General features: G+C 38.9%; 1 protein-coding gene across 1 annotated transcript in view; it reads left to right on the top strand.

Annotated features, from left to right (window-relative positions):
* TMEFF1 (transmembrane protein with EGF like and two follistatin like domains 1) overlaps positions 1-24668 on the top strand; it is a 73347-nt gene that overhangs the window by 45538 nt on the left and 3141 nt on the right. The window contains exons 6-9 of the mRNA XM_070431060.1: positions 6804-6952; positions 8767-8832; positions 18258-18381; positions 22356-22514. Coding sequence (XP_070287161.1) covers positions 6804-6952; positions 8767-8832; positions 18258-18381; positions 22356-22514 — 498 coding nt within the window. The remainder of the gene's footprint in view (positions 1-6803; positions 6953-8766; positions 8833-18257; positions 18382-22355; positions 22515-24668) is intronic.

Below are 24668 nucleotides of genomic sequence, written 5' to 3'. Positions count from 1 at the left end.
GGGAGTGTTCTTTCTAGTCTCTGGATGGCTTTGTGTAATAATAGAATTATCTCTTTCTTCTGGATTTGATGCTGTCCTTACAGAATTTTTCTAAAAAAAAAAAAAAAAAACAACTGATTTAATTTCTTTAATGATTATGGTATCATTTAGCTTCTATTTATTTTTTGGTAAAATTTGATAGTTAATATTTTTAAAGTTATTAATTTCACTTGTTTTCAAACTTGCTAACATAGTCATTTATAATAACTTTTAATATTTTAATCCATAATTCCCATTGAGTCTATCATCTTTTTTATTCCTAATATTTTTTTCTCTCTCTTTTTTTCCCATCCTGCTTTATCAATTTGAAAGTCTATTCAAAGGACCAACCTTTGGCAGTATGGATCTTCTCCATTGTAACTTTGCTTTTTCTGCTAAAATATATATCTATTGTTCTATATCTGTATTTATATATTCATAACTATATCATCTATATTTCCCCTGTTTTTGTTTTCATTGGATTTATTTCATTACTAATTTTCTAACTTTTTAATGGATTTGATTTTTAGCCATTCTTTTAGAATTTAAGGAAAAACTTGAAGGAAGTGAAGGACTGAGCCAGGTGGGATATTTGAGGGAAAAGTATTTCAGGGAAAGGGAAAGCCCTGGGGTAGGAGTCTCCTTGGTGTGTTTGAGAGAAAAGCGAGGCCAGTTTAGTGACAATATTTTTCATGACATAAATGTGAAAATAACTATGTACTTACCTCCTTTCATTTGTCAGTTTCTATGCAGAGATACCTGTTTTATGTAACAGCTGTAATTAGTAGAAAGAACACCAGCTCAGTCACTCGTTCATTTATGATCTTAGACTTTTTAACTTCCTTCATGTTCAGCTTTTCTATTCATAATTGGTTGTAGTCAGGATTAAATGAGGCACATGTGACTATACCCTCCCGGTAGGTGCAGAGTAAATGGTTGTTAAATGTTTTGAATTTGTCATATTTACTAACGTGATTTCTTTCCACTTCACTGCACACTCCTGTGCTTTGGGCATCCTGCCCTCTGCTGCTGTTGCCCGTCTGCAAACACCTGCAATTGCTGTAATCAGTTGTATCAGTGGCCCCTGGAGTCTAATATTTTCCTCCTCTGCTCGTTGTCTCACTGAGCTGGATTCTCCTTGAGCTGGTAATTTCATTTTCTCTCCTTGTGTGCCATTGAAAGCAGCAGCGATGGTTTGTTCTCACAGTTCCTGGTCTTCCATGCACTGGTGCCATCCCACTGAGGGGGCCGACTGCCAGACACTGGACCAAGGCAGGTCCTGATTGAGCGGCAGTGCCCGCAGCTGAATCACTTGTTTCTGGGTTGGAATGGTATCTTGCCTTTGTTGATGAGCCTTTTCACAATCCTGAAACAGTTCTGTAATGCTTTCTTCCATGGGCCACCATTTCGGTTTTACTGCCATCCCAGTTTTGTCCTAAACCTGGGTCAACAAAGTTTTTCTATAAAGGGCCAGATGGTGAATATTTCATACCTTGCAGGCCACATGTGGTCTCTGTTACATGTCCCTCCCCCCTCCCCCCCACCCTTTAAAAATATAAAAGCCATTTTGACTGAAGTTAGTAAATATTCTTCTTATGAAATTTTAATTGTTTTCTGGTGCCTTAATTTTAAAATTGTGATATAGAGCATTTATTCAAAAGTGGGTGAATATTTACACGTTTGGTTTAGCGCACAAAAATGAAACAAACTTTTGTGAATGCTATCTCCCAAGCCAGAAATATAATATTATTAATACTTCAGAGCTGCCCCCCACAAATCCCTCTCTAATTGCATCTTTCTCCCACCAAGAAGTTAGAAATTGAGTAATGGAATAAATCCAATGAAAACAAAACCTGCTATACTGCATCTTGTGGAAATTGTGTCTTTGCTTACTTTATAGTTTTACCACATGTGATAGATCTTATAATAATATATTTTTTGGCTTTTGATTGATTTTGAATTTTGTATAACTGGAATCATACTACATGTACCTTCTTTTGCTCAACATTATGTTTTTGGGATCCATTCATGTTAATGTATACAACAGTAGTTCATTCATTTTCGCTGCTTATTGAACTCATTTGTTTGACTATACCACATCCTTTTACAGCCTGTTTTACTGTTGGTGGACATCTGGATTGTTTCTGGTATTTGTTCTCATGAATAACGCTGCTGTGAACATTCTCACTCAATTCTCCTGGTGCAGATGTGTGAGAGATAGTCCTAATAGGAAGTTGTTGGGCTTTTGCACGTCTAGCTTTTCACAGTAATGCCTGGTTTCCAAAGTGGTTGTACCGGTAAGCTCTCCCCCCAGCAGAGGAAGAGAATTCCCTTTGCTCCTCATCCTTGTCAATAGTTGGTATTGTTCTTGTTCTCAGTTTTTGCCTTTTAAGTGAATGTGATAGTATCTGTTTCATTGTGGTTTTAATTGCATTTTCCTGATTATTGAACAGTTGAACACCTTTTCACATATATTTTTCCAATAAGCTTCTTCTATCATTCCTATTTATTTCTATTTATTTTCTATTTATGGCTTTGCCCACTTCTTACTCATTAAGTTATATATCTTTTTTAAAAGTAGATTTTTGTTTATATATTCTAGATACTGATTATTCGTTTTGTTATTCGGCTGTATATTTATATTTTTGTTTGTTCTCTTTATGGGACATTCTTCATTTCAAAGTTAAATTTATTGGTCTCTTATTGGTCTAGGTCTTCTGTAACTTTGCCTTTTAAATATAGATCTTTAATTCACCAGGGATAAGGAAATCTTCAAGCATATAGAAAAGGAGAAAAAAAGTAGAGCATAACTCCTTCTCATATGTCCATCACTCAGCTTCAAAAAGTCCAGTTTTGTTTCATCTATTTTTACCTCCCCACATATTGCGGGAGTGGAGGGAGGAAAGTAGTTTAAAGAAAAACCCCAGCATCATGTCTTTCACCTGTAGATATTTTAGTTCTACTGATGTCTGCTTGATATATGACTATAGAGAGAGGCATATTAAGATCTACTATGGTGGATTTGGCTATTTCTCATTGTGGTTTTATCAATTTTTGCTCTATAGATTTTGAGGTTATTTTAAAATGTTTAGAATTATTATATCTTCCTGGTGAATGAAATTTTTTATTATTATGAAGGGACCATCTTTCTTTCTCATAATCCTTTTTGCTCTGCAGTCTCTTTCATCTGATATTAGCGACCCATATAGGTTTCTTCCATTCCAGGTGTCCTTTTATTTTCAACTTTTTGTATCATTAAATTTTTCCCAACTTTTTTTATTGTGGTAAAATACACATAACGTAAAATTCACCATCTTAACTACTTTAAGTGTATAGTTTAGTGGTATTAATACATTCATAATGTTGTGCTACTTTATCACTATTTACCTCCAAAACTCTTTTCATCTCGTAAAACTGAAACTCTACCTATTAAAAAATAACTCACCATTGTCCCTAGCCCATGGCAACTACCCATATCATTACATTTTAACATTTATCTTATAAGCAGCATAGAGCTGGCTTTTGTGTTTTTATTTGGCTTATCTTGGTTTTATCGCAGGAAAATTTAGTTCACATAAATAAATTATAAGTACTGATATATTTTGATTTTTTTCTATCTTATTTTGTTGTTTGGCCTTTCCTTGCCTTTGTTTCTTCTTTCTTGCCTTCTTTGGATTTTTTTCTCTATTAGTTTCATGTTATGGGTGTTCCTTATTTTAGTGGTAATCTTGGTAATTTAAACATGCATATTCATCTTATCACAATCTAAAGTTCATCAATATCTCTGTTCTTAAACACTATAATGTCAGTCCTGCCCAATTTGCCTGCTATCATTATAATGTATTTAATTTCCTGTTTTAAAAAAAACCAGTAACCATACAGAACATTGTTGTTGTCCTATATAATCGGTATTTTGTTAACATTACCTACACTAGAAGCCTGGTGCACAAAAATTAGTGCACTGGGTTGGGGGGAACCCTCAGCCAGGCCTGCCCCCTTTCACAGTCTGGGAGCCCTCAGGGGATATCCTACTGACGCTCTCCATGGGGAGTGGGCCTAAACTGCAGTCTGGCCTCCCTCTGTGGGAGGTGACCAGGCTGATCAGGGGAAGACACTGCCCCCATCACCCCGCTGCTGCTGCCACTGCCGGCTGTGGCGGCTGCCTGAGCCCATGGCTGTCATGAGCCCACGGCTGCCTGAGCCCACGGCTACTGTGGGCTCTGGGCTTCGCAGCTGCCTGAGCCCATGGCTGCCATGAGCCCTGGGTCTCGCAGCCACCAGGACTCAAGGCTGCCTGAGCCCATGGCTGCCTGAGCCCCGGGCCTTGCAGCCGCAGTGGCTTTGTCCAGATGGACGTCCACCCTAATTAGCATATTACCCTTTTATTAGTATACTTTTGTTCTTCATTTGTGTTTGCATTTCAGTTTTTCCTTATAGGATCATTTTTCTACTGCCTTTAGGATATCTTTTACTAACAGCAGGTGGCAAACTCTCTAGGTTTTTAATTTTTCCAAATTATTTTAATTTACCCTCATACATGGAAGATATTGCTGTATATAGAGCTCTATTCTGTCTCAGAACATTGTAGGTATTATTTCACAGTATTTTGGGTATAAATAAAAACCTGTCTTCAGTATTGCTTTTGAAGGCACTTGTCCCTCTTGCTTCTTTGAAGATAGTCTTTCTGGCTGCTTTCAAAATATTCTTTTTGTTATAAAATTTCATTGTGATATTTCAGTGTCTATATTCCTTTTTAATAAACCTGTTTGGAATTTATTTGGCTTTTTGGATAGTTAGATTATCTTTTTCTAGTCTTAGGAAGTTGGATGAAAAATTGTTGAGCATATTGCTGTTGCCTCTTTTGTTTAACTCCTGGAACTCCATTCACATTTTTTTAGGACTTGTGACTCTGTTGTCCACATCTCTTAATCTTTCCTATGTTCTGTCTTTGACTCTGTGCTGTGATCTGGGTAACTTCCTCTGACCTGTCTTCCAGTTTACTGATTCACTTTTACATTATCTAATCTGCTATTAATTCTGACTGCTAAATATTTTGTTTCTACTAATAATATTTATTACAAGTTTCTGTTTGGGCCTTTAAAAATAGGCTTGCTCTGCTCACGGTGTTTTAATTCCTTGTTTGTTGTGTATATGTGAGTGAGTGGGAACGAGATGCCTATTTCTCTCAGAACTGTATCTTGGGAAATGTTTGAAGTCCAGGATAATGAAGTTGGGTTTCTCCAGAGGAGATTGCATTTGCTTCTGTCAGTTGCTTAGGGCCCCTTATACTCTTTGGCTTTTATAATAAATTCTAGGTTTGAGGGGTTTTTTTAGAACACCCACGTGGTGTTTTAAGTTATAATTACCCATGTGAGGGCTGGATTGTGGTTTTAAATTCTCCGGGGAGATGTTTTTCTTCCCTCTCTTTAATGCTTTGGCTCAGGGCAGCACTCCCCTCTGCCCCTTTAAACAGTCCCCTTGGAATATGGCAACTCATTTTTAGTTTACCCTCACACAGTGGGTTGTAGCTTTTTGAGGTACCAGCTCTTCTAGGGTCTTCAGATTCCTTGCCACAAGTAGGTCAGTATTCCTTGTCTCCTCTTCCCAGAAGCCACAAGGCCATTAGTAATTGGATTTACCCAGTTTGGCCAATACCTTCAAGCGGAACATTAGCTTTAGCAAACTCAGTTGATCTTTCTGTTTCTGTCTTCATTTAACTTTTGTCCTGCATATTCCTTGCTTTCTTGCCAACTTATGAATGTATTTAAGAGAATGATTAAAAATATTTTACCCAAGATTTTTTATTGTTTTCAGCAGGAGAGTTAGTCCAGACCCCTTGTCCACCATGTTGCTGCAAACTGGTGTCCCTGCATTTTAAATGTTCATATTCCCAACTAGGTTTTACTGTTCTTGTGAGGAGTGACCATGCCTCGGACTCCCTTTGCCTTCTCTGTAATGCAGTCTCGGTGTTCATTGGACACTAAGTTATATAGGTAGATGTACTGATTTTGAGGACTTCCATTTTATGTTTTATATCTGTTATTTATTTTTAAAAATCGATGTCTATTTTCTTTCTTTTAAAATATGTTTATTGATTTTAGAGAGAGAAGAAAGGAGAGAGAGAGAGAAAAAAAAAAACGTTGATGTGAGAGAGAAACATCACTTGGCTGCCTCCTGTACACCCCCTACTGGGGATCAAGCCTGCAACCTGGGCATGTGCCCTGACTGGGAATCGAACCAGCTACCTTTTGGTGCACGGACGACCCTTCACCAACTGAGCCACACGACCAGGGCTATATCTATTATTTTTAAAAACTGTCTCAGTTACTTGGTGAGGTAGGTATACTATTATTACTTCTTTTTTACAGATCAGTAAACTAAGATTTGGAGGAAGAATCTGGACACAGATCTGGTAATTAGTTGGGCTAGGATTTAGACTCATGACTTTTGAGTTATAATTCTGTGTCCTTTCTAGGATACCATGTTGCTTTCCAATGGATGTTGATGACAGTTGACATCTCCTGCTTATTGTATCTAGATATGAAAATTTTAGAGAAACCAATGGAATATTAATTTTGGGGTGAGATTATCTCTAAATTCTTGCCTGAAAGAAATTATTAGCTGAGGATTCACTTTGCTTAAACCAGTCAGGGACTTAAAACAACATGTTGATGTTTGCTAACAGAAAGCAGAGACACAGAGGTTCTCTTCTTTGAGGTTGCAGCCTCGTGAAATACATTTGTTGTAAAATATACCTAGGAGGTAATTTTTGTCTTTTCCTACAGGTGTGTATGTAATATAGACTGCAGTGGATATAGTTTTAACCCCGTGTGTGCTTCTGATGGGAGTTCCTATAACAATCCTTGTTTTGTTCGAGAGGCATCTTGTATAAAGCAAGAACAGATTGACATAAGGCATCTCGGTCATTGCACAGGTAAAATTCATTCTACTTATCCAGAGTCCTTTCTTTAATTTGTATGTCTTTTATCTTATTTGTACACTTTGATAGTGTTCCACATTTGTAAAATGTGAACTCACTTTATTTTCTTTTTTTATATTTTTGAATTTCTTTATCCTATTACTATTTTAGATTTTTTTTCTCTCATTTATTTGTATCTTCTGAAAACAAACCATGCTTTTTGATTATTTAGTTACGAAGTGGACTTTAACATGGATTTCTAGATATGTTCATACTTCTTAAAGGTTGTCTTAAATTTATAATGATTATAGCTGTTTAAGAATTAATCAATTTACTACTATCCTAATTATAGTAAAACTGTACATATTGCCATATTTTCTTCATCTTTTTCTCTAGAGCATAATAGCTTACTTTGTTTCCACATTCTTTCTGTAATTTTTTTTGGCCCTACATATTATGTACTGTTAGAACTTATGGTGTGAAGTTATAGAATGTAAGGAAAAATAATTACCTTCAGTAAAAATTCTTTTTGCCCTTTTTGCTTTTTGTTATAGTTTAGAAGCCATGATCCCAACTAAGAATGAGTTTTTGTTTTCCATCCCTACTAGAGTTACTCAAGCACTGAAGACAGATGTTTTCAAACCTTCTTTCCTCAGTGAGATGCACAAGGGCTAGGATAATGTATTATTTCCTAGTAACATGCAAGGGCCAGGCACATGCTCATGGACTAGCATTGTACACTGTGATTGCTTATTAGGTCTAACCACTCTCCTCTACCTCCTTCCTTTTTTGGACTTATTAAAGGGATATGTTTTTAACTGATCTAAGGGGAAAAGATTGTAAGCCAAAATTTGGTACTTTATATTGGTAACAAATTATTTGTGTAATACTGCAAAACTATGTGCAATACTTCTGGTCTAAGCTACCAAATGATACCCAAGAAACTCATCTGAGGATTTCGGGGGAGGCAGGGCAGAGGAAACCATTTGCTGATAGGTAGGTAGAGAGTCTACTTAGCTTTGATCTCAAGAAAGTAGTTTGGTTTGTTTTTCTGTCATGTGCTGGCATTTAGAGTCTAGGTTGAAAGAAGAGCTTGGAGAAAACAATCTTTTTTCCCCCCAGAAGAACTGGAGCATGGTTGATGATACTACCTGGAATTTCAAATTCAGAGAGGTTGGCCAAGCTTAAGAATTTTGTGAAATGAAATTCATGCAGATTTAGAATCCTTTGGAGTAGTTGGCCCTTAACTTTTATTTTGGTCCCCTGTATAATATTTCCACCCGCACCTAACTATATCTTCCCTCTCCTCCCCCATGTGTATAGGAAGCGTCAGCTTGTGCTTCCCAGCGGGTATTTACGATTCATTTACAGCCTTCCAAGTCTAGAGACAGTGCACTGTCCGGGGTCATTTTTATAGTAAAATTGTCTGAGAACAAGCTGAGATTCTATATTTATCTTAATCTGATATGTTTCCAGGGAAACCGTGGTAGAAGGTAAATCTCGAAACCATTGTCCCTTGGAGAAAGGATGAATCCTTTTTCCTCAGGGTATGCAGTATTTTAGTTTGCCCGAGGAAGACTTCTTAAGGCGAAGACACTTGAGATGCAGTCTAAATGAAATCAGACTGTTCGTCTGCAGAGCGTGTATACATCTGGGAGGCCCGCGGCCTGAGGCAGAGATGCCACAGTAGATCAAGAGAATGGTAGGGAACGTGAGCAGGAGAGTGGACAGAGTTGGGAAGGACCCGGAGCATTTGTAATATTTGGGAGTTACCTGGTGTGACTTAAACATCATATGTATCTTGATTTGAAAACTGTTTTCTCTTATAGACACAGATGACACTAGTTTGTTGGGAAAGAAAGATGATGGACTACCATATCGACCCGATGTGAAAGGTACTGAATCATGATTTTTAAAATTTTGGCCAGCTATTGAAATGTGGTCACTAGCTGTCCTTAGTAATTCTATGTCTATTATAATGACCTTTCCAACTTGGCTCTCTGTGAAGCAGTATACATTCTGCAGTGATTATCTATCTAACAAAAGCCTAAGCGACCTTTATGGCGGAGCAACCAGAAAGACCGGTCGCTATGATGCGCACTGACCTCCAGGAGGCAGATGCTCAACGCAGGAGCTTCCCCCTGGTGGTCAGTGCGCTCCCATAGGGGGAGTGCCGCTCAGCCAGAAGCCGGGCTCATGGCTGACAAGCACAGTGGCAGTGGCGGGAGCCTCTCCTGCTTCACGGCAGCGCTAAGCAGTGAGCCGAGTGGTAAGGAGCAGCGAGCAGGCAGGCGGTAAGGAGCGAGGGTCCTGGACATCTCCCAAGGGGTCCCAGACTGCAAGAGGGTGCAGGCTGGGCTGAGGGACACCCCCACCCCCACCCCAGTGCAAGAATTTCATGCACCGGGCCTCTAGTTAGTTATAATATTAACTGAAATAGTTAAAGCGCTTCTCAATGTACAGAATACTCTCACATATGCTTTTTAAAAGTTTTATTAAGATGATTATAGACTTACATGCAGTTCTAGGAAATTATATAGAAAGACCACTCATATTTGTTTTTTATATCCTCTTTACTTTTGTAGAACCTACTATTAACACTTGCCCTCTGTGCACAGGTCTTTCAGCCTTGTTCCCTCTGCCTGGAACTCTTCTTTGCCTATTATCCATTTCAGGCTCAGCTTAAAAGTCATTTCCTTTTGGGAAGTATTCCTTCACCCTTAAATCTAGATTAGGTGCCTCTCTCATATACTCCCCTATCCAAGCACATAGCCTACTCTAATTATAGTTGCCTTTTTACTCATCTGTATCTCCCTCTAGGCTATGAGGACAGGAGGCTGTATCTATCATGTTCACGTTAGTAGAGTGTCTGTTCCATACTTGTCAAAGAATGGATGCAGCTCAAAGCAGCTGTAGGATTTATTTGTACAAAGTCTTACATGCAGTAAAGGTCTGATCAGAGGCTGGGTTCCGGGTCCCTTGACCTCATGTGCGCTGCTCTTTTACTTCTCATTTTCATATCTATTATTTCATTTGATTCTCACAACTACTCTCGGGAAAGGACCAATAGGAACATCGAAGCTGAATGAGGTTACGTCTAAGAACCAAAGGAAGCAGCTGGAAAAATTGTAAGACAGTTCTCAGCAAGAAAGAGCTTTTAAGTTGAGCTCCTGGAGGAGAGTGCTCATGAAATGGAGCATTTGAATGTCCAGCATGGAGGCTGAATTAGTGCTTTGCTTGGCCTGTTGAAAAACCACCGGTAACCATTGAAATTGCAGTGTCAGAAGCTTTGTTGTAGATGTTGAAGGCATCAAGGATAGGATGGCTGAGCATGAGGTGTGTGGGAGATAGGTATGTGGCATTTTAAAAAGTTGATGATAGAAAATATCAAACATGTGAAAACAGAATAGTATAATGAACCCTCATGTACCCAATACTCATCTTCAACAGGTAATCAGCATTGTCATCCTTGTTTTGCCTTTATAACCCCATCCACTTGATTGTCATTATTCTTATTTTACTGTTGTTGTTTTTTTGAGGTATAATTTACATGCACTGAGATACACAAATGTTAGCTATCAATTTTGACAAATGGATATCCCCATTTGTCAAATGGATATCCCCAGTACACTACACTTTATCACAATCTATAATAATTCCATCTACCCAGGAAGTTCCTTTGAGGCGTATGGCATTTTAATGAGGCCATTTTTTATCAAAAGATATTTTCAGTCTAAAATTGAACCATAACACCTTTTTATTACCAAGACATTTTTGCTTCTTTCCTGAGCTATACCTCACCCTCACCCTCACTCTCACCCTATCTATGACATCTCTTTCTCAGTAGTCTCCTTGCCTGCTAACCAGCAATACCAGAGAAATATTCCATTGCTTGGTGACTGTTGTTGATATATTCTAATACAGCTCTTTTGATATGACCTTTTAAAAATGGTTTTGGCCCGGCCGGTATGGCTCAGTGGTTGAGTGTCAACCTAGGAACCAAGAGGTCATGGTTTGATTCCCAGTCAGGGCACATGTCCACGTTGCCGGCTCAATCCCCAGTAGGGGGCTTGCAAGAGGCAGCTGACTGATGATGTTTCTCTTTCGTTGATGATTCTATGTCTCTCTCCCTCTCCCTTCCTCTCTCTCTCTCTTTCTCTAAAAAATCATTGGTTTGAAAAATTTTGCCTCATCTAAAGGTAAGACTGAGCCAGTTGCTAAAATCACCGAAGGAAGTCTGAGGGTGTGGGTTGTGGAGCATGGTAGAGAGTCACAATGAGGATGGTTAGAAGGATGTGTAGGTGGACGGCACAGACCCAAGAGAGGAAGGTTGTTGGGAGAGAGGATGGAATGGTGGGAGGAAAGGTGTTTTAGGAAGGAATGTGATCTTGGTATGTCAGGGAGATGAATATTTTCTAAGGGAATGAGAAGGTGGATGCGTTTAATCACATTAGAATAGGTGTTTCACTGGGCAGAGTGGAAAAGCTAGGACAGGAAGAGTCAAGATTGGTGTGAAAAATAGTGGATTTAGAAATGAAAGAGTGGGAAGTGTTGGAGGGCAGATTGGCGTGTTTACCTAGGTAGAAAATTCTTTGACGGGGTCCAGGAAGACTGCAGTTAGGGAAGGATATATAGAGAGATAGGTTAGTGGTGAAGCTTGGGGTGCAAGGTAGTATAGGGGAAAAAAGTAATGGCAAATTATATCTTTTAATTGGGGATTTGTAGAAATAATGAGCCCTAGACTTACTGATACAGTATTGATGTAGTTGTGGCTTCAGCAGCTGACCTTCAAAATGCATGTCTTGGTGTTCATACAACTCCTTGTGCTTTGTTTGGGTTGTTTATTGCTGGACCAGGACAGTTAGCCTGTGGGACATGCCTTTGCAGATAAGCCATGTGGCGCTGGGTTTCCTTACATCATGGTCACTTAGAACCATACTCTCCTTTGTATTTGAAAACACTGCTGCTGCTGGTGGTGGATTTGTTTCTGGGTGGGAGGAGCCGCTGGGTGGCCAATAACACTTTGTGTGTTGCAGACACACAAAACATTGTTCAGGGACCAGTGGCCGCAGCTGTTATTCCTGGAGCCTGCCTGTCACCACTTGCCTGAGGACATTGTTTAGACAGGACCATTCTCTGCCCAGTTCTTGCTGTGCGAGGCTCTGCTTCTGCCCCTGCTTTATGGCATCTTTTAAAGCCTTTTTAATCTTTCCTTTTTGAAGTTATTAATTTACTTGGCCTAGAGAGCAGGTGCTTGGACATGCTGCATTTGTCCATTCCCTACACACCTCCCAGGGCAGCTTGGTGAAATAAGAGTGTGATGGTAGAGAGCTTGTGCTCACGGGTCAGACTTGGTTCACATTCAAAGGCTGTGTGGCCTGATTTCTCGGCGCCTCAATCATCACATCTATAAAGTGGCATTAATATCTACTGCCTAGGATTTCTCTGAATATTAAATGCCACATCACTGAATTTATTATTGATGTTATTATGGGAATTGTTAATACTTTTGCTTTCTAGTTTCCTTGTCGGTAGCCTGACTGTGCTCAGAGGTCTTCCTATCTATAGCATGTTTAATGATTCATGAGGAACAACCACCCGGCATTCACCATTCAGCAATTATCAGTTGAATACCCTACTATGTGCCAAGTGCTTTCACATATTTGTATTATTATTTAACCCTCATTACATCATGTTTTCCTCATTTTGTAGATGATAAAGCTGAAACTGTGAAATTTTGTGGCTTGTGTAGAAGGACAGAGCAAGGACTTTCTGACCCTAAACCCTCGCATTCTTTCTCTTCTATCAAAGCTATTCCAGAATTCTGTTCTGCTCCCCTTGCTTTCTTTCTTAATTTCCTTCCAAATAGGTAATCTACTGTCAGCTATCATCTTGGCAAAATTTGTTCTCTAGCCTTGATCTTTCTTTAAATTGTGTTTTCTAATCTTCACCCAAGGATATATTTTTATTGATTTGAGAGAGAGAGAAAGGGAGGAAGGGAGGGGTGGTGAATGAGAGAGAGAAAGAGAGAGATGAAAAGAGAGAGAAAGAGAGAGAGAGAGAAAGAAAAGTTGACCAGCCACTTCCTGCACACACCCCGACCGGGGATCGAACCAACAACCTGGGCATTGCCCTGACCAGGAATCAAACCCATGATCTTTCAGTGTATAGGATAATGCTCCAACCAACTGAGCCACCCAGCCAAGGCTGGGCAGCACTCTTATAGATGGTTGTATTAAACTATCTAAAGCGGCTGTTCTCAACCTGTGGGTCTCGACCTCTTTGAGGGTCAAACGACCCTTTCACAGGGGTCGCCTAAATACATCCTGCATATCAGATATTTACATTACAATTCATAACAGTAGCAAAATTACAGTTATGAAGTAGCAATGAAAATAATTTTATGGTTAGGGGTCACCACAACACAAGGAACTGTATTAAAGGGTCACGGCATTAGGAAGGTTGAGAACCACTGATCGAAAGGCTTGTTGGACTGGGGAAGTTTGACCTTAAGAAAAATAATTGGTGGGCAATGGCTTAGTGGGTGAACAGACATGGGGGAGATCTACACAAAGTTCAAGGAAGAGAGCTTTTATTTAACATAAGAAAATTTGGTAATATTGAAATTAACTGTGTTAAGTTGAGTTTCTAACATCTGGAAGTATGCAGGTAAAAACAGGCTTGCGGGGTTATTAACTAAAGGGATTCCTTCATCAGACCAGAGAGCCTGCAGGGACCATTCCAGATCTGAGTTTTTAGCTCATTTACTTTCCAAAGCATCTTCAAGCCATATTTATTTTCCCGCATCTCTAGTATCTATTCCTACTGCTGGGCTCTAGCTTAGCTTTTCCATTGTCACAAGTTTGGATTATGTAGTGACCTCCTAATTGGTCTTTCTAGTTCTCTTGCCCCTTTATCTTCCAGGCTGGTATCCAATTATTTTTTCCCCCCACAGCTTTTTGAGTCTTTACATACTATTAAGTTCACTTGTTTAAAATGTGCAGTTCATTGTGTTCTTGTTATATTTACAGAGTTGTACAGGCATCAGCATAATATAATTTTAGACCATTTTCATTACCCCCCAGGAAAACAACTCACACCCATTAGCAGTTACTCTCCATCCCCCTTAACCGCCAGCCCGAGGTAACCACTCTCAGTTAATTTTTTATGTAAAACACGGCTTTCATTGTGTTGTTCTTCACACGATCAAGAAAACATTTCTCACTTGGAGTTCATGTTTTTCCATAATTTGACTTCACCTTATTTTCCCAACTTTGCCTTATACCCTTCCCCAGTCTGAGTGTACAGATCTTTGTAGGTTCATCTACTACTTGTTCTTGAGAATTGTGTCCTACCTTCCTTTTGGTTTCCACCATTCCTCTATAAGTCCACTCTTGGACTGACTCCTAGATCAAGGTCTCCAGCTCTCCTAGACTTCCCTCATCCCTGCCTTGGCCTCCTGTAATGCTCAACTTGCAAGAGTCACTAATAATACATCACTTTCATATCTAAGTACCGATGCTCTTTTCAGTTACTGAGCCACACTTCTCTTCCTTCTTCCCTTGTATTTTCAGCTTTTTGTTTGTTTGTTAATCCTCACCCGAGGATATTTTTCCACTGATTTTTAGAGAGGGGAAGGGAGAGAGAGAAACGTTGATGTGAGAGAGAGACATCAATTGGTTGCCTCCTGCACACACCCCGACCAGGGCCAGGGATTGAGCTGCAATTGATGTTTGTGCCCTTGACTGGAATTAAACCCAGGACCCTTCAGTCCACAGGCCAGTGCTCTATCCACTGAGCAAACCAGCTAGGGCTTGTTCAGGTTATCGTGTGTATATGTTGATTTCCTAAATTGATTATAAACTTTTTTTCAGGACTGGGACCATATATACTTTCAATAAATACCTTGTGTAGCTTAGCCGAGCATATGGCTGTGCACAGAAATAGTATGTAAATATAATGGAATGAATAGCATTGGTATTGAGCAGAAGGCCGAATCTGGATTCTATGACAGCCACAGACTTCAAAGTTTTATTAGACATGTTCATGTTTTATATAGCTTCGCTTTGTCTAGAGCTTGATACCACATTCTTTTATTAATTCATTCAGTAAATGCTGTTGGGGCCATACTTTGTCTATTAATTTCTCAAAACCCTGTTCTTAAATTAGTTAACTTTTTCTCATTGCTGTCATGTAGCTGAATCCTGCTGGCTTTCAGCTTCGCATTATTCTGGAAATTTTCTGCTGTTTATAGGACTTTCTTATGGTAGATGAGCACATTACCACAGTCTCTTTAGTCTAGCCAGTCCTATGGTTATACACCTTGTAGGACTTTATTACTATAGGTTGGTGCATAACCTCAGTCTCTGTGGTCCCTTTACGTACTTCCTTGTGTGTGACACCAGGAAAGTACCATGTTCTGAGAGGTGTGGGGTGATGAATGCTATGGGAGACACTGCTTTTTCCCTTACGCCACTTATGGCTTCATTTCAAACATAGAATAGCACTTTCAGTTTAAAACCAGAGCAAGAAAAGTACTACCTCCCAAGTGTTAAGAGTTATACAGAAATGAGTAACACAAGCGTCTAGGTTCTCAAAGGCTCTCACAGTCTCATGGTAGCGATTGATTTAAAAACCCCAAATAGCTGTACAACAGTATCCTGAGTATTGGAATAGACAAGTGGGTGCTCAGGATTCCAGCAGCCTACAGGAGGGCTTGATTTCTTTCTGCACAGCGGAATGACAGTTTGGGAGCCGGAGGAGAGCTGGTGAGCCCTTTGAGGACCGGATATGTCTTGATTATTTTTCTATCTCCCATGCCTAGCGGAGTGCCTGACATGTGGGACATGATCAATAAATAAAAAATGAATAAGTCATCTATTCTGTGCCATCCAGTCTGGTAGCAACTGGCCACATGGGGCTACTCAGATCTTGAAAGGTGGCTGGTGGGAATTGAGGTGCGTGGTGAGTGCAAAGGGCTTACCAAAGGGATTTTGAAGAGTAATTTAAGAAAAAAGAATGGGAAATACCAGTTTTACAATAAATGTTGATTATAGGTTGAAATGATGTTTATTTGATATATCGGGTTAAATAAAATAGATGATTAAAATGAATTTACCTATTTTTACTTTCTAAAAATATGGCTACTAAGGAAATAAAAATGACACATGTCTTGTATTTCACTTCCGTTGGACAATGCTGATTTCATTTAACTCTGTTAGAGAAAGTGAGACCAAGGTCACAGAACAGCAGAGATGTCCTTAAAATTGAGAATTTACATGCTGTGTTTCTTGAATTTTAGTGTAGTTCTTTTTCTAGGCATAATTTAGTACAATGTAAACACATGAATTTTGAGGTTAAAAGGCATCGATTTGGTCTTGTTAGGGATGACATGACCTTTCTGCTTTAGTTATCCTATCATTGAGCTTGATCATCATTAAAATTTTCTCCTTTTATATGTAAATTTTGATCTTCAGAAAAATCTACATTTTTAGTTCTCAGTTTTTTTCTGCAGTTGGCACCTCTATTCCCACTTCTCTCTTGCTCTTTCCCTTCTCACACACACACACACACACACACACACACACACACACACACACACAGCCTCCTATTTTACTCCTTCTTTTTGTTTCCATCAACATTCTTCAAATTATATTAGCATCTTTATTTGTATTTGGGGGAGATAAGCCTTTGCTGTTACGTGGGGTGCTAGCTGGTTGTTTTAGTGTCTTGTACATGCAGTAATTATCTCACGTCGTCCTTGAAACCACATGATGTATAGGCCCTATTATGATTCTGATTTTGCAGTTATGCAATGTCAAGCTTACAGAGAGCAGTCTGCTCAAGGTCACGCAGCTAATAATACACAGAATCTGTAAGCTGGAACTGTCGAAAGGAACGGCAGGAAATGGGAAATTGACAGGCCTGTAAACATTGGGGAACTCTGGGTTCATAGAATTGAGGATTAATGTGCCAGAAAAAAAGTACAAAAATCCATTCCAAAACCTGTGCCTTTGTGAATGAGTATGTGTATGTAAGTATGGGGGGTGGGGGGGATAGAGAGGGATGGATGGATTATGTTAATCGAAATAAGCCAGTCGGAGAAAGATAAATATCACGTGATCTCACTCATATGTGGGATATAATGATCAACATAACCTGATGAACAAAAATAGATCTAGAGACAAATGACAGGGGAGGTTGGGTGGGGGTGGGGTGGGGGTGGGGGGCTAGAGATCAACCAAAGGACTTATATGCATGCATATTAGCATAACCAATGGACACAGATACTGGGGTGGTGGGGGCTTGCCCTTGGGGGTGGGAATGGCAGGGGGTGGGGTGCGTCAATTGGGGAAAAAAGGAGACATATGTAAAACTTTAGACGTAAAACAAAACCAAAAAACTCCCCATGATGTAACAGTTCACTGAAAATTAAAGGTGTCATTTTCTGGTTAAAAAAAAAGAGAGAGAGAGAGAGGGATGGATAGAAAGTATGGATGAATGAATATGATTGATTTTGAAGACTGGGTCCTTATGTCTTCATCTGTCCTGCCTCTTCCTGTTTTTCCTTCCTGACCCTTTCCCCATTTCTGACAGTGGAATTACTCAGCACACTTCCATTTTCTTCACTTCAGCTCAGTTCAGTTCAAATCAGTATACCTAAGTCTGAACAGCTGTTTACAATAGTTTTCTGTGGGTAGGGGGAATCTCAGGTGATTAAATATTTTTTGTCCTCTATATTATTTGACATTTTTTACATTAACATATACTAAAAATGCTGTATAAAAAGAATAGCAAAAGTATTTCCATTTGGAAAAAAATCAGTATGCTTGTTAGTGTTCATTCCAAAAATAAACCTTTTACCTTAAAATTTCAGCATCCCATAACTTTCTGCCATTCCAGTGTTCCTTGGCCTCAATTTCATAGCCCCCAGGTGAATGGTTAGAATAAGGTGATTCTCCAAAAGCCAATAGTATATACAGCATCTCTCTGTCACAGAGATGAGCTTTCTCATAGAAGTCACATTTATGTCTTTAACAAAGATGTTTAGTTGTGTGGGTTATTTTGGCAGATTGTTTTTAAATAACAGGGGCTCATGGTGGTCACATCCTGCAAATACTTTCAAATGCTTTGAGTTTGAACCTGCTGTGTTTCTGGCATTGTGTGACCTTGACTCTTATCCAGCCCGCCACTTGATAAATTTCCTTTCCAAAGTACCCAGCAAGGGGTGAATTTACTTATTGTCTCAGGAACCCTTGAAAAGTCCATATTTCTCAATTTGCTTTTCATTATTTATTGACCTGGTTTATGCTCTTTTAAGATGCTAGTGATCAAAGAGAAGATGTTTATATTGGAAACCACATGCCTTGCCCTGAAAACCTCAATGGTTACTGCATCCATGGAAAGTGTGAATTCATCTATGCTACTCAGAAGGCTTCTTGTAGGTAAGTCGGTACTCCAGGTCAGAGATGAGACATTTTTTCCTATTGGTGGTCCCTGCTCTATACAAGGCAATGAAATGTGGATGAGCTGTTACCAAAAAATACTGTGTACTTGCAGTAGAGATATTTTAAAAAGCGTCATTTCAAGAAACTTGGCAGATAATATGCAAAACAGTGTTGTATTAGGATTTTGAGATTTCACATTTTTAATATGATGTTATACGTATATTTTCATATAAAAATAAGTATACTTCAACACTATTTGGTTGTTAGGCAATCTGTCATAAGGTGGTTGAGGGGCTGAGGAATGTGGGAAGAACAGAGAACATGTAACTCAGAATATATACTAAAATAGATTTCTAAAAATAAGGAGACGAGGATGTAGAACCAGGTGTGATGGGAGAGATGGAAACGGAAAGGGTGTAAACCTGTCTGATTCCAGAGAGATTATGTGACTTGTTCACAGTTAGCAGCAAGTTACAAATAGAGTTGGGACAAAATTAGAGCTCTGCTTTTCTGATATTCAACCTATGTTAGTGCTTTTTGCTATTCTGTGCCTACCAATAGCCCTTCTTGCTGCTGCCTGGAGCTCACCCTCTCCCTCAGGTTGGTCCCGTTAGCCAAGGTGCTGTTTCCATAGACGAGGGGAGACGGGTTATTCTGCTCACTCCTGCCTCCTGATGTTTCACCAGAATCCTTTTTTCTTTTCTTTGTAAAAACATCAAAACATGGAGAACTAGTATCCTTTTCTTTTGTCCTGCCAGTCTCCAGGCCAGTGACTCTCGCTCTCTAAGAAGTAAAAGAGGCCACTTGAAATCAGGTCTCTTGGTTTCTGTACTCCTCTAGCTCCTTTCTCCTGACTCTTTCATTTTCCTCCTCTCCTCCTGCTTTCCAAAACAAAGCAGAATAAACAAACAAAACCTTACTGTAATGCATATCACCTTCTAAAATAACCATTTACTTATTATGTGCATTGACCCTCCCTTCCCCAGCTAGAGGGTAACCAGGCCAGGGATCTTTATTTCTTTTGCTCATTGATGTTTCCCATATGCCCACTACAGTACCTGTTCCATGTCAGGTGCTCAGTAAACATGTTAATTGAATGAATCAGCACTTGAGGCCATGGAAGTGAATGGGATTACTGTGGGGGGTATGTGGGGTGAGAGAATAGAGGGTAGCGTAGCCTGGATCTGCCTTTAATGAATAGCAGATGAAGAAGTAATCACCTAGAAGTTAATACTCAAGGTATTTTGAGAGCATAACTCAAAGTGGGTTGCAGAAAATAATATCCAGGGAGGATTGCCTGAACAATAAATGGCCTATACATTCTTTTTTATATTCTGATTTTAATCTTTGGATTAAGCTTAACTGTCAGAGTGCTGCATATCTAGGATGGTGTTATAGCTCCCTGTGGAACTTTTTATTTTACTGAGCTTTGACTTCTGGCCATTAGCTTACCATGAAAGATTATTTAAAATCTCCTAAGGGACTTGCTCATATTATTGAATTTATTGCAGCTGCATTGCTGAGGATGGTGTCCTCTGTACCAGAGGGTTGCCCCTCTTTTAATGAGGACCACTGAGATAAAGTTCCCTTGAATTTAATAACAATAGCAACTGTGGTTCTTTGGAACAGCTGCTTTGATTTTATTTTGTGGAGATTGTATTCTGTGTCAGTGATCTTACCACTTTCTTTCGTTTCATTTTTTGGGGACAATTCAGTGTTTTTTTTAAAGTATATTTGCAGAGTGTTGCAATCGGCACAATGAATTTTAGAACATTTCATCACCCCAAGAAGAAACTCCATACCCTTTAGCTATTACTCCCAAACTTCCCATCCTCCTTAGCCTTAGGCAACCACTAATCTATTTGTCTCTCTAGATTTACCTAGTCTGGACATTTCATTTAAGTGGACTCATATGATATGTGGTTTTCTGTGACTGGCTTCTTTCACTTAGCCTCATGTTTGCAAGGTTCATCCATGTTGTAGCATGTGTCAGTACTTTGTTCCTTTTTATGGCTGAATGAATTCTATTGAATGGATAATACCACATTTTTAATCCACTTACTAGTTGATGAATATTTGGATTGTTTCCCCTTTTTGGCTATTATGAATAATGCTGCCCTGAATAATTGTTTGCAGGTTTTGTATGGATTTATAACTAAGTTCACTTAGGTAAATGCCAAGTGAAATTGCTGGGCCAAATGGTAACTCTGTTTATAACGTTTTGAGGAAATTTTAGACCGTTTTCAAAAGTGGCTGAACTATTTTACATTTTCTTCAGTATCCTCGCCAACATTTGTTAGTATCTGAATTTTTTATTCTGGCCAAGTGGTATCTTATTGTGGTTTTGATTTACATTTCTCTGAAGGCTAATGGTGTTACTATCTTTTTATGTGTTTATTTGCCACTTGTATATCTTATTTGGAGAAATGTCTGTTTAGATCTTTTGCCCATTTTGCAATTCTTTGTTAAGGAGTTGTTACAGTTTTTTATATATTCTAGATGTAAGTCTCTTATCAGATACATAATTTGCAAAAATTTTCTCCCATTCTGCGGGCTATCTTTTCACTTTCTTGATAGTGCCCTTATGCACAGAAGATTTTAATTTTCATGTAATTCAATTTAGCATTTTTGTTGTTGTTGATGCTTGTGCTGTTGGTGTCATATCTAAGAGATCATTGCCTAATCTAAAGGTATGAAAATCTACTTCTTTTTCCCCCCCTGAGTGTTATAGTTTTAGCTCTTAGTTTTAGATTTATGATCCATTTTGAGTTAATTTTTTGTGTATGTTGTGTAGAAGAGGTCCAACTTCATTTATTTGTCTGTGGTCATCCAGTTGTCCCAGCATCATTTGTTGAACAGACTGTTCTTTCCCCATTGAATTGTCTTAGCACCATTGTCAGGCATCAGTTGACCATAGATGGATGGGTGCATTTCTGGGCCCTCAATTCTATCCCATAGTCTATATATCTACCTTACTGCGTTTTTGTTTTGTTTTTTGTCTGCTAGGAAGCTTAGAGCCCAATGTGACACCTTCTGGCAGGAACCTCAGGGTTGGGATTGGTGGACTCACATCACCCCTGGCTTCCCTTGCTTTATCCCTGTCCCCAGGTTTCTTGTTGTTATTATAAATGCTTTATTAAAAAAGCTTTTTATTTTTTATAATGAAGTGTGGGACATGAATAAATACACTGTCTATACACTCCAGATGTTTTATTAATCATTTCCAACTGAAGGCTGCCTAATTCATGCATTTTACTTCTGTCAGCTAACATTGTAAATTTTCTGTTAACTATCTTAAATGTTTCCTCCTGTCATATTATTATCATCATGATATTGTTGCCTTTTTATTTATTTTTAATTGGAATTAGATAATTTCTAAGATTAGCAACTACTCCACTGCTTGTCTTCATTTTTATTATTAATAACTTATCTCCTGCCTGCATCTTAATTGATATACTATTTACATTGAAAAGTGTCTAGACTATAATTTGGTGCTATGTTCAAAGAACTGTAAATGTTTATACCTGTTTATTCAATAATCCCATTTCTAAGTAGCCTAAAATTAACACTAATATACAAAAGTATACATTCAACCAAGATGTTTACCACACCTAATTTATAATTGTGAAAAATGGAAAATAACTGATTTGTCTTAGAACAAGAAATAGATAAGTTAGCTCTGTTATAGTCACTGAGTGAAATATTATTTATCTATTTTTGAATGAAGGTAATAAAGACTAGTAACTTTAAAAATTAATGTGATATAATGATGGGGGGGAAAGGCACCATGTCAAATAAATATATTAAAAAGTGTAAGGAAATCCACAAATGGCAATTTTTTTAAGTAGTGGGAGGGTGCCTGATTTTCTATGCCTATTAAAATATATCATTTTTGTACCTTTTAATTTTAAAACCTGAAATTATTGAAATTTGTAATTCTCATAGAAATTCCTTCCCTCCTGCCTTTTCAGATGTGAATCCGGTTACACTGGACAGCACTGTGAAAAGACGGACTTTAGTATTCTCTACGTAGTGCCAAGCAGGCAAAAGCTCACTCATGTTCTCATCGCAGCAATTATTGGAGCTGTGCAGATCGCCATTATAGTAGCTATTGTCATGTGCATAACAAGGTAGGTGATGACCTAAGAGACAACAACTTAGAATTAGAGGTGGGTAGCTGTTAAACTAAAGGAGAACCTTGAAGCTCAATCTAAATGATAGGGGCTTTTAAGTCCACTAGTCTATTAGGAAAAAATCCTAGGGTCCCATGTGGATCTGACCTCTCCCTGTCTTGCTTCTTTAGAAGATGGCCAGAAACTCATCCTCAGGGTTTTGGGTCTATCTGAGCTGCAGGTAGAGGGAGCATGAGGCTATTCAATGGCATAAAGGAATTTAGGGATCTGAGAATGGTGTGAAGGTTCTAAGGACTGCACTTAGGGACAATAATGGTAGGAGCAGACTCTTTGGAATGGTCCGCACACACACAGAAGAGCCATGCCGAAAGTATTCAGGCCCTGCTGACCTGCAAGGTGTTTTATGTCCTAAGAATATACTTTATTCGTAGTAAATATAACAAGAAAGGAAGGAACCAGAGGTTAAAGAAAACTGCGTTTCTTCTTATATCATTATCTTAACACTACTTCATTTTCTGGAATACAGTCATGACTACTAAACTTTAAAATTCTATGTTACAACTAAAACCATTGGAATTTATCATAAATAAGCTGCAAATTAAGCACTACTTGGACTGCAGTTAGCATAAAATGGGTGTTTTCCACGCTGAGCTGAAATATCTAAGTCAGAACTGACCTGGACCTGAGAAAAGTCAAAGCAAATCAGGTTCATATTGTCTGTATATTTCCCAGTCTCGTGTCTTGTCTTGCTTGCCTCTTCCTTACCTCCTTTAAGGTTTGGTTCAGAAGTTTCATAAACATCATCCGTATACTTTTCTGCATTATTCTGGGCAGGGGAGTGCAGCATATCAAGTACAGAGATTGGCAGGCCAGAGGATTTATGACTCTACCCAAGGTCTGGATGGCAGCCAGACCTTCAGTAGTCTCAGCCATCTGGAGCTGGAATGATAAATCTAGAAATGATAATAAAAAAAAGTGTTCTCTGAGTAATACATATTTTTCATAAAATTCAGGCAGTAAAGTCAGTGGATTTTATTCTGTAGAACAGATGATCTGCCCTTTGGCAAGACGACTGAGTATAAAATTGGGCAGTAGATGAAAGTAGGGACATAATGATATAAAAAGTAATGACTGCAGAGAGAGAAGATAGGAAGGAAAAAAAAAACACAACAACAGGCAACAGCAGGCCTGCCTGTGGCCACTTAAAATAGGCTCTCAGGGGTTAAGGTATTTGTCTGTAAGTGGAAGGGCCTGGACTGGGTGGAGTGCTGCCCGGGTCCCAAACCATTCCTCTTTCCACTGAACCATCTTGGGGAATATATTTACTAAGTGTGAACATCACATGGGAGCAAGGTTCCAACTTGATTTTCAGGGTTTTGAGTCGGGGAGGTATTTGGTACAAAACATTTTTTTCAGAGCATTAATTTGAGTGTCATCTGCAAAACTCAGTGGAGGAGAGAAAATGTGAGGTCAGGGGCGACCATTTAGGACATTATTAGAGTAAAGGACTAATGGAGTAATAAATGATTTGGAAAGTGGAAGAAATAAGGTAGAGATAAGGGAGGATTTTGAAGCCCAGTGATAGTGCCATCTTAAAGGAGATCAAAGGATGTCAGAGTCAGCAGGAAGCAACTTTAGTTCAACCCCTTTGTTCTAGACTCTAGAATCTAGAGAAACGAGGAAACTGCAGTCCTGGGATGGGAAGTATCTTACCCAAGATCAGAGAGGACATTAAGCCCGTGTACAAATCCTAATCCAGCCTTTTGTCCAGCTCTGTGCTGCTGTTCTCCGTGTGCTGTAATCCTCAGCTACTATATTAACTTATCTGGCTTGTAGTTTTCAAGTTAATATCCTCCAGTTTATACCACAGACCCATTTGCTGCCCTCACAGACACTTGGACATCACAGTATATTTTTAACTGTGTTACTGTATCTTTACCACCCACGGGTCTCCATGACCAAAGGGTCATCTCGTTGATTTATTATAAGTCTGTCCTTGAGGCCTGTCTTTTTATTCTGGTGTTTCCTCTCCTAGAATGTCTTGCTCTCTTGGATTTAGAATATTATCATTGTAGCTAGAGGCCTGGTGCACAAAATTCATGCATGGGTAGGGTCCCTAGGCCTGGCCTGCGATCAGGGCCGATCAGGTTC

This window comes from Myotis yumanensis, unplaced genomic scaffold (genome assembly GCF_028538775.1).
Source record: "Myotis yumanensis isolate MYYU_CA2020_CCGP unplaced genomic scaffold, mMyoYum1.0.hap1 SCAF_12, whole genome shotgun sequence".
Lineage (NCBI taxonomy): Eukaryota > Metazoa > Chordata > Mammalia > Chiroptera > Vespertilionidae > Myotis > Myotis yumanensis.
The sequence above is the reverse complement of the archived record's forward strand: the minus strand, read 5'-3'. Positions and strand labels throughout refer to the sequence as shown.